Source organism: Fulmarus glacialis, unplaced genomic scaffold (genome assembly GCF_000690835.1).
Source record: "Fulmarus glacialis isolate BGI_N327 unplaced genomic scaffold, ASM69083v1 scaffold18170, whole genome shotgun sequence".
NCBI lineage: Eukaryota > Metazoa > Chordata > Aves > Procellariiformes > Procellariidae > Fulmarus > Fulmarus glacialis.
The window spans coordinates 5,872-16,401 of NW_009189769.1; the positions used below are offsets into that span (position 1 = coordinate 5,872).

Consider the following 10,530-nt stretch of genomic DNA (forward strand, 5'->3'; position numbering starts at 1 on the left):
AAACTTCGCCCCACGCCTCCTGCCGCCTCCAGCAGCGCCTGCGAAGGGAGCCAGCGCTGCAAGCCGTACCTCATAAATCGCGGTGTCCACCACGCAGCAGAGGTGCAAGGAAGACAGACGGATAGACACACACACACGGGGCAGGCAGGTGCTGGCCAGGCTGGCTTAACCACATCTCCCCAGCTACTAGGAGGAGAACTAACGCAAAATAATAATTTGTTTTAATTTTTTTTCATAATAGGTCGCATGAAGTGGGAGTGCTCAAGGTAAAATCTGGGCAGAATGGTGGAGGAGGAGCAGGGCTCGGTCTCTTCCCTCGGCTGGAGGCGACGCTGGGCAAGCACGCGCATGCCCCGTCCTTCCAGGGTAAAGACCTTCCCCAGCCCCCGGGGATATCAGCAAGATTTCAGGGCCCATAGTAGGACATCTGTAAGTAGTACCTGCAGTTGCTGCAGTAACAGTTTTTTGCATAAGATCTCAAATCACTTTAGAAATACCTAGTTACACCACAGTCCCGTGAAGGAGGGAAATAGCCGCGTGTTCAGAGCGGGGAAGCAGGCACGAGGTGCGGGAGCGACTTCTCAAATGAAGAGCCTAAGTCACACCAAGGAGACAGAACTGTACACAGTGGTAGAAAATCTGTCTATGCCAAAAGATGAACTGGACCCAACACTAACTGTTCCCTATGCCCCCTCTTTTTCTTCAATAGTATAACACCATCCAGATATTGGAATTTAATGGTACCGATCTAGCTTTCACATGACAGCTTTTCTGCTGCATAGCTGATTAAGCATTCCAGCAGGGACCAGATCTGGAGACATATTAATGCACAACATTTCCTCCTGCCCTTCTCCCACCCCAGTTCCAGAGCAGAAGCAATTGCACTTTCAATTGCACTTCCCTGCTTTAATATTTAAAATGTTCTATGTGGGCAGCAGGACCGCCTGACCCTTCCACCCTCTCCAAGCCCTTTCCAAAGCAGATCATAGCTCACCATTCCCATCAGGGAGATGGCAGTGAGTGCTGAGCATCTAAGCCAAATCTGGGGTTTCAGGTTTTAACAAAGGAGGCAGGGATTCTCACTGGCATCTATGTGGCCAAAATCTGCACCCTCCTGAATGGTGCTGCTCCACTCAAGCTAATACCTGCGTGAGCCTTACTGACTGTGCGACCTGCCCGGCCTTTTAGCCCCACAGCTTCTTCAGCATTCCCAAAACATGTTTCACGTCTCATCAGCACTGAGAAGACCACGATCAATCTCTTCATTTTGACTTGTTCCTTCTTACCACAGACTATGCCAAGCTCTAGCCTGGAGGAACGGGAACATTCACCAACAAACCATGGTAAAAGCTCGCTGTTCAAACGCCACTGATCTAACTCACTAATACCCATACTGAGGAGAGGAATATTTCATTTATTCCAGCCTGACTCATCCTCTCAACGTATTTTCCTTTTTCCAGGCAGCAAATCTCATGGTCTCTCTGCAGATCTTACCACTTGTCCGCACCAGCAGAAGACACTCAGCTTGAACCATGGAGCCAAGTTCTCATCAGAGCAGATATCTGAGTGTTTCTTCTCTCAAGCACACTTGGTTGCAGAAAGATTTAAAAAACTCGTGGGTTTGTGCCGATTGTTGGCGTGAGAGCTGCACAGTGAGCGGGGCTGGGCAAGAGACCTGGAAACTTCGTGCAATCTATGTTTTCTAGGATTATCTGTCTGGGAGTAGAGGGTAACTGGGAGGGAGCCATTTTAAAACAGAACCCAGTACAGAGCAGTTTCTGAAGCATCTTAGAGTTGGACTGATGTGATTCAGGAAACCTCCATTTGAAGTAATTTAATTCACAAAACAGAATTTATTAGGTTCCTACTGCTGCAACATTTCCTATTAGGCTGCAACATTTTCTCTCTTAATGCTTTCCTTCTCCACCCACCTCTTGCTGTAGAAAACAAACCCAAGTGGCTCAGCCAGCCTTAAAATGCAGTAAAACAGCCCTGTGGGAGGATGTGAAAGTCAAAAGTGGCGAGCAGAACCTGGAAGATGTCCACCCCACTTGATCAGACGGAGTTCTAAGAGAATTAAGGCAGCTAGTCACAGCTCAGAAGAGGAATGAAGCCAAGGAAGGTTTGGATGTTACCTGTAGAGCAGCTTCTGAACAACTTCTGTTTGACACACGTCAGTGCAAAGCGGAGAGACTCACCTGATCTCAGTCAGCACAGGACCAGATCCCGCGTGGAACGCCTCCTCTCCTGCCCCGCCTAATTCTGCTCAGCATAAGGAGTGACGGCTCTCGCACTGCTGCTGGAGCACCTGGGAGGAGCTCTTCATGCTGCTGGAGGGAGAAGAGCTACCAGGTGGACCACACCACCTCAGAGAGCCCAGACCCAACTGAGCAGAACTACCCAGGCATCTCAGCACACTTTTTTTTTTTTTTTTTAAAAGGATAAAACTATGGATTGCTTCTAATTAGAGACAGATTTGAGAGGCAACAACTACGCTACGTCCCTCGACTACTTCTTCTAGCAATAGGTTACAACTTTTACAGGGACAACTGCTCTGGAAAAACCATCTGGATAACACATCTGGGTAAAGTTTTAAGCAGCTGCCTCACCAGTCTACAACAGGAATTGTGAAATGGGCATGTGTTAAAAGATTTTAACATCTTATTTTCATTTCACAAAGTCAGTCAAGAGAAATCAAGCGGCTAGTGTCACCAATGACTAGCCAAGAACAAAATCCAAGTGATTTTGCTGTTGTTTAATTCTCCCTCTCCCCATCCAAAACTACTAATTCACCATCAAGTTTGCCTACTCACACACAGATGCAAAAACACTGTGAGTTTTGAGCTGATTTCTCTTTACTTCACAGTCTTGGCAAAACAAATCTGCATTCAAAAGTCATTTCACATTAATATATTAATCAAACATTTTCAAAATAAATATTTTTTTTAAAATAACCATTTCTTTACATCACTGCAGTAGCAATTCTAGAAAAGTCAGTGCACAGACAGTAGCAATTTGATTAATCAGCTAGACTCAAACAAAAAGAAAACAAAAAGAGGTGGACCTCTTTTCTCTCCAGGCAGGCTGCATGCAGCAAGTCTCAGCAGTTTCCTAGCACACGATCTTTCTTCACACTTGCAGGAAGGATTTTCTCTCTTACAGACGCTGTCAGAAGTCAGTGAAGTCTGATTTGTGCAAAGCTTTGTACAATGCAAAGTTTTACAGCCGGGTTACTGATCAGTCCTGCAGAGGTTCTGCATACTAGAGTCATTGCTAATGAGATCAATGAATCAATGCTATGGAACCCGCAGTCCAAGGAGCCCACATTCAAGTTACTGGGAAGTAAATTCACAGCTGATCCAGGAACACTAACAGCATTAAACAACATTCCAATGAGCAGCTCAGTTGTGCCTAGCAGCTTATTCCAACATTTTGCATTTTCTCTCAAGTGCTTCCAGGGCAGAAGTCAAGCAACTATTTTCTCCCCATTAGCTATTAATTCACCAGTTAAATCACAGCAGTAAGAGGCTTCACTGGCCAGAAAGTGTAACTTGTGTCACAGCAGAGAAAAAAAGAAGTGCATTATAGATTATAAAGAGAATATTCAGGACTTAGTGATCTCAAGCCGACATACCTAACTGGAAAAAAGAGACAACAGAAAGTTAGTGTTCCCATACGATCTATAACTAGTTAGATGCTACTAATCAACCCTGTAAAGGGTAGTATGTTTTCTTAGGAAGGGAAGCTTGTCAGCATCACCATACACAGTGCACAGCAAGGAAATTTGGAGGGCTACCAGATTATTCACTACAATTGTCAGGAATGACTTAGCTGAAAAAAAACAAGAAAGTTTAATAGATATCTGAAAAATGTAAGAGATATCTATTTCCTTTAAGATCCCAAAGGTTCCCTTTGAAGCCCTTTCTCAGTAGCATAGGGAAAAGTTGGATGCGATACTCTGGGTTGAGAGGAATACCCAGACACATCCCTGTGTCCAGAGATGCTCTTGGCTGCACACCCCTGCAAGAGCCTTGCATCCATGTTATGAGCACGTTAATTATCAGTTTGGAGCGGTTCCTTACTCTAAAGAGCTATAATTTAAGCATGAAAAGAAACAGGTGTAAGGGAAACAATCACAGATGAAGAGAACCTCCAGTTCTAGCGATGCTGCACACAAGGAGAAGGGAATACTGCGGTAGGACAGCAAACCCTCAGAGCTCTGCCAGGTAACCCAGGCTGCTGAAATCCCTCCCCTTGCTCTGCACATATCTACCACTAGAGTCCATGAAAGCTATGTGCCTTGGGGGAAGGCTCTACTCCTCAGTGCTATGGACCATGCCCCAAGACTGCCAAAATGGGAAGTAAGAAAGCAGTGAGTTGTGGAGAAGTTCTCTGTTAGCTTATTGGTTTTTCTTGTCCTCTGGTGGGAAGTATGGAGGAGGGGGTGGCTGGTCCTGAAATAAAGACAATAAAAGAATATCAATTCATGGCTAAGGGGGGGAAAAAAAAAAACAAAAACGACAAAAACCCAAAATCAATTCAGACAAACTTTGCTGTGTCACTGAGAAAAAGAACTGCTAAATACACACTCAGGCTCGCATTGCAATACCAGAATGATACAGGAACTTACCGCAGGCATATAGACGTTATGTGGGTTGACTGGGCTGTAGTAAGCACTGGCAGCGGCTTCGGCAGCCTTTGCTTCAGCTGTCACAGAACGAGAAGTTACAGATTTGGTGACACACAGAGAACTTTTACAATCAAACAAACACTCCACATATTCTTGGCCATCAAGTGTTACTAACAGAGCACTGTTTGACCAACGCTCCAGTTGCAAAATAGCCTCAACAAACACGACAATTGAGCATTATCTCTTCCAAGTACTACAGATTCCGTTGCCACAGGATTGTCAAGTCAGAAGTGAAACAGTCCCAAGACTTAGTTTGAAAATGTCACCTGGGACTTGCCTGTTAGCCAACAAATAAATGCTAACGGCTGTTTTGCCTAAATACAGACAATACCCCTTAAAAAGGCAGTCAACAAACCATCCTTCTTGGCAGTGAAAACACAAGACGAAACAAAAATCAGCACAAGTTTATAGCAGCTCAGGGGATTCATAGTTTAAAGATGGTAATTTATGAAGATAATCCAGATCCTCTATTTCTGCAGAACAAAAAAATCTTGTACAACCATGTCAATCAGTGCCACTTTCCAAATAATAGTTCAAAGATGATCGGTTGTTTATTCAAACAAAAGAGAGAAGTTAAGGATATTTGTCTGGGTAAGACTTTATCTGTGAGAGATCTATGGTTGTGTCCAACCACAAAAGCTCGTTTTTTGGGTTTTTGTTTGTTTATTGGTTGGTTTCTCCCCCCGCCCCCTGCAGACCTTTTAAGACTGTGTTCAAAATAATTTTGATAAATCCCAAATGACTGAAAATGAGATGCACTTCTCCCCAGCTCCTTCCCATTATCTGCTCCTCTGTTCCGTATCGTTTAAGCAAAAGTAACCAGATTAGAGTGAAATGGGGCAAGGGGGAGCAAATATCAGCAAAGCCACATTTGCTAACTAAAACGGACTAGAAACATATTTCACCATCAATTTCTTTTTAATCATCTAACAGAGCAAGATGACCACAATAGGAGAATCACAAACTGTATTTTTTCTGCCACAGGAGTAAATCCAGCTGCAAAATACCTGCTAATGGTATCCACCCTGGGGAGAACCAGGCTGGCCTTCAGACCGAGATGGATACACAAGGCTGGAGATTAGGGGAGCTCCCTAATCCCTCTCCTAAACAATTTTAACTTCTAAATGGAGCTTCTAAGTTGACTCTGAGTCCCCCAAGAGATAACAGACAAGAAACAATGTCTGTTTCATGGGTAACAAAACCGTTGTGAGCTAGTTCACCTGAACAGGCTTCTTACCTGCAGGAGTGGCGGGCAGGTCTGGACCGCTGACAGGGGGTTCCATGGGCCCCGGGTACGGCGGGGGTGGAAGCTGCATGTAACCCATGTCCCCATCCACCCCTGGGGGGGCAGGATAAAACTCTGTCAGGAAAGGAGATAGCACAGCAAAAGACTTAACTCCTTTGGGTGGGTCACAGCATAGAGCCAAAGCAAGCCAAAGGCAAATATAATGAAGCTCAGAAACGAAAGTTGCACAGGCATCAGATCCAATCTAAAAGACTATGTAAAATTTGTGTTTCTTCCCCTTTTTACCTATTTTAACTCTTGCTAACCAGAATAATCCCCATCCTCAATTCTCAGACTTACCAGGAGGAGGTGGTGGGTATGGGTAGCCCCCGTTAGCTGCAGCTGGTGCAAAAGCATAGGATCCATTTGGCATATAGGAATAGCCGTAAGCTCCGTTGGGTATTTCACCTCTGGAGACTGGAAAAGTAAAGATAAAGTTGACCTCATCAAAACATCAAGCCTGAATCCAATGCAGGCAAAGACCTCGAACAAACTTAAAGAATCCTTATCTGAAAAACAAACAAGCTCCATCCCAATAAATCTGCTGCTAATTGGATGTGAAAAAAGCATTTTTTTTAAAGCAAGCAAGTTCCAGATACAGCCTGAAACTCACATGGATTTGAATCCAACCTGTTGCAACCTAAAACCGCCCTTGCTGTGAAACAAAGGCAAGGCCTCCTGAAACCACAAAACTGCCTGGCAGACACTGCTGGACTCCCATACCTTGCGATGCCACCTGCAGCATGCGCTGCCCGAACTCGATAGCACCCCCAGCTGAAAAAGTCATCTTGAACGTGGCGGATCCTTCCCAGCCACCTGCAGGGAGGAAAGTCGGAATTCAGAAGCAAGGAGAAGCTGTTTCAATGCTATTTAGCTTCCATACTTTATCTACAGATGCCTTGTATATAATTCTTTAAAGAGCTTATCCCAAAAATCCAAGAAAAAAAAAAGCAGATCAAGTGGCAGAATTACCCTATTGTCAGAAAAATTCACATTGGGGTATTTTCAGGTCAAGAGACACCTGAAGAAGAAACATCAATAAGGGAGACCTTCAAAAGCTTACTGAAGTTGTGCCTGTTAACACACCAGCTGCCAACAGAGCAAGCTATCAGAAGCACTGGATTTGCTCTAGCTTTGTATAAGATTAGTGCAGAAGACAGGGATTTTGTTAATCCCGTTTGCTAAAAAGCCTTTGCAACTACACCTAACTGTCAGCTATAAATTAGTTTGGGAGTTTGAGCGCCCAATGAAGCAAAGAGCTTAATGAAAAACACGGTCCACATAAATCCATTAGAGCCCATGGAAGATATTTCAAGTCAGGATAATAATAATAAAAAAATAAATTAGTGACATCTCATATTACAGACTAAAAAAGAAAAACATGCACAGCCCAGAGTCCCAACAATGCATCAAAGCAGAAGCTGTGTCCGTGCTGAAACAGGGACATGTAGATTAAAGAGCCTTTTGAGCTAAACCAGACTCTCATGGCTGTTAAAGCAGCATCCTCATTAAAGGAGACGGCCTCTGGGGAAAACTCACAAAGATTTAGCTAAAGCCGTTTGCCTTTCACACAGTTTATAGAGTCTGCCATCACTGCTCGAGCTTCCTCTCACACTGGATAGTCCCACTTTGCTCCCACACAGAAGCTACAACGCTGATTTCAGGATTACAGACTGAAGTCTCCTAAGCACTGCACTGTGATTTCAGTGCCACAACTAATAGACTAAATCAAGCTGGGGATGAAAGAGTTTACTGAACTATGTGCCTTTGGTAAAAAGGGGAAGTATAAAACAGTGATTAAAAAAAATTATTTTTGAAAATGTCTACCACAACCTTCTCATTGAACTCATGAAACCGCCCCTTAAAGATTCCCTAATTTCAAGACAGTCCGTTCTCTTCCAAGTGTCATTTTTACTGCTAAGATGCACTATAGCAATAGCATGCCTTTCCTTGAATTGCACAAGAAATTGGTGATGGAGAACAGCACTCTGGAGATCTGCACCTGAAAACCCAAACAGATCCAGAAAGGATCACGAGTCTTTGGCGCAGGAGGACCGGGATGCAGAATTAACAGGTAACCCCAACTGACCAAAGCAAAATGACATCCTCGCTCTGATGTTTAGCCAGTGAGATCACTTGGCTGATTGAACTTGGTATTTTGCACAGAGGGCAGGAATGAGATCAGCTGCAGAACAGATCTGTTCATTGTACAGGGAGCAGATAAGGGAAATATTTTTAGCTGCTAGTTCCAAAGAAAGAAACACATTTTAGCAGTACTGTAAAAGCCCACTTGGTCAGTATCCAGTTTCCGTTACACTTTTCGGATACTTACTTTGCTATGAATTGCATAGTTGAACTAAGATACGGAACATACATCTGTACTATACATACCTCCTGCCTCTGCTTTCACTGTGCCCTTGATATAATTTGCTCCAAAGACAGGCTGCTTAATCTCGCAATCTTTCAACAAATAAAAGGGCATCACGAAAGACTGCATAGCATCCTTTCCCTTTGATACAAAGATAACCTGAAAAGAAAATAATATTACAAAGGGTATTTAAAACAAACAGGAAACACAGCCCCGATTTATCATCTGAAGAGACTTTTCGACTGAAACTCCCTCCCACATCTGAAGCTCCTCATCAGTTCTGCAAGCCAAAAGCTACACAGAACAGCCACAAGGGTAAACTGAAGCCTCAAGGCAATAAAGCCTTCCAGGAAGACTACCCTGGCTCAGATAATACTCCTCCCAGCTTCCAGAGAACTCTCTGCTCCACACAGCTATGATTTAGTAGCCGTGCTGTTGCGTTCAGCATTTCCAGGCCATTGCTAATTTCCAATCCTGAAGATGCCTGATGGACTAAACAGCTGCCTGTATAAGAACTAATCAGATTTATTATCTTTTGACAAATAGATAGGATATGCAATGAATTCATAATGCTCCCCCGAGGGAGGGGATGAGCCATACTTCAAGGGGTAGTAGATTATCCTGACTTTCATGCATTGAGGACATTTAAATACAGAATCGCCAAGAGCCCTTATCTCCTTACACAAGATAAAGCCTTTTACTACTTACTCGGTAGGGAGTCAAGAAAACACTCCCTTTCTTGGTCCCTTTGAAGGCATCTGGCATAGGTTCGATATCACTGAAGGTAATTTCTACGTGATCATAGGTCATTAAAACGCTGCAAACCAGATGAGAGAAGAGACACGGTGTTACAGTGTTACAGCTCAAGGCAGAAGTACAATATGCATATAAGTTTACTGACCTACCAAAACTGCCTTTAACCTCAGGCCAGCGCTCGGCAGACAAAAACAGTCTGGCTGCATTTTTTTTTTGTTGGCAGTAGCAACTTAAGTAGTGCTGGCTGCTTGTTCTCAGCCTTGTGTTCCCTCCTCAGTGTGCTAGCACAGCTACCGCTGCCTTGTGTAGCCAGGCAGTGAATCTAGTCAATTGAACCGATCAAGATCTCAACACATGGATATTTTTTTTTTTTAAGCTGTGTTGCATTTCTGCTGGATCAGTTCCCTAATTTGGTTCACCACAAGTAACACAACAGAGGAAGGACTGCTGAGGCAGGAACTGCTCAGGCTGGCTTATGCAACACGGCTGTTGAAGGCCTAACCACAGCTTAAGTATGTCTGTCACAAAAATGTGATCAAAAGGAACTCCCTTTCTTGCCACTAGACTTCATTAACCCGTGTTGTCTGCACTGACTCCTTAATTCTCAATTAGAAACTGACCTGATTAAAACCAGTGCAATACCCTTGCATGGATACAGCAGGTAACTCGTATTAACATAACAGCATCCACATTAGGGACTCTAATCCCTAAAGCTGGAGAAGCCTCCACCACCTTTATCTCTGGCAGCTTACATGTTACCATCCTCGGTCATTCGCCCTTTCCCTTCTGCCAGCAAGTACCTGTCCCTCCAGCAAAGCTCCAGAAGGGCACAGGGGCCGCAGCTCTGCTCGCGCTACAGCGTGTCAGCTGAATCAACCATCAGAAGCAGCCCGGGCTGCAGCGTGAGAGCGAACCCCTGATCCGAGGCAGGCTGACGACTGGGAACAGCAACACGTTAGGCTGCCGCAGTTGTTTGTTTCAGTGAACGCAAATTTAAGCCCCAGAGTTGATCTTACTAAATTCTTCTAAGAAGGGTCAGATCCCAAATGGAAGTCAGGCGCAGAACTCCTGTACCAATGTTTAACCGGTCTCATGGAAAGAAGCCCTGAAGAATGAACTACTCCCTTGTCCCAGAAGCAGGTGACTGCCACGTCAGAACCGAAGCACGCTGGCAGTCACAGAGGGCGAGGACAGCCCACTGCCATGCAGACAGAGGCAGCTCTGTGGAGCCTCTCTGTTTCCATGGTTATATCCCAGCACCTTTTTCCAACACTGTTGCTGCTTCCCGAACACACGGAGGGGGTGCGTGCACGCAGGGAACCCAGCAAACCAAAGCGGGCAGGCAGCCCAGCGCTTCCCAGGCGGGCAGCTCTTCAACAGAGGCACGCCGCAGGTGCAGCATCCCGGCTCTCCAGCAGCACCGCGTGGCGA

General features: G+C 44.8%; 1 protein-coding gene across 1 annotated transcript; it reads right to left on the bottom strand.

The window, feature by feature from the left end:
* Window positions 1-4,136: 4,136 nt before the first annotated feature.
* On the bottom strand, window positions 4,137-9,156 carry WBP2 (WW domain binding protein 2). The gene is made up of 7 exons (XM_009583383.1): window positions 9,052-9,156; window positions 8,367-8,502; window positions 6,699-6,791; window positions 6,276-6,392; window positions 5,928-6,050; window positions 4,631-4,707; window positions 4,137-4,454 (listed from the first exon to the last, which is right to left on the bottom strand). The coding sequence occupies exons 1-7, from the start codon at window positions 9,151-9,153 to the stop codon at window positions 4,401-4,403; spliced, it is 702 nt and encodes a 233-aa protein (XP_009581678.1). The 5' UTR covers window positions 9,154-9,156; the 3' UTR covers window positions 4,137-4,400.
* Between the last annotated feature and the right edge of the window lie 1,374 nt (window positions 9,157-10,530).

What these genes read in the sequence shown, in the direction of transcription:
- WBP2 (XM_009583383.1), bottom strand. Translation starts at nt 9,153, where the DNA reads ATGACCTATGATCACGTAGAAATTACCTTCAGTGATATCGAACCTATG. An exon ending in CCTGCCCGCCACTCCTGCAG is followed by an intron (nt 4,708 to 5,927) that starts GTAAGAAGCCTG and finishes GTTCTGTGACAG; the next exon opens with CTGAAGCAAAGGCTGCCGAA. An exon ending in ATAACGTCTATATGCCTGCG is followed by an intron (nt 4,455 to 4,630) that starts GTAAGTTCCTGT and finishes TCTTTATTTCAG; the next exon opens with GACCAGCCACCCCCTCCTCC.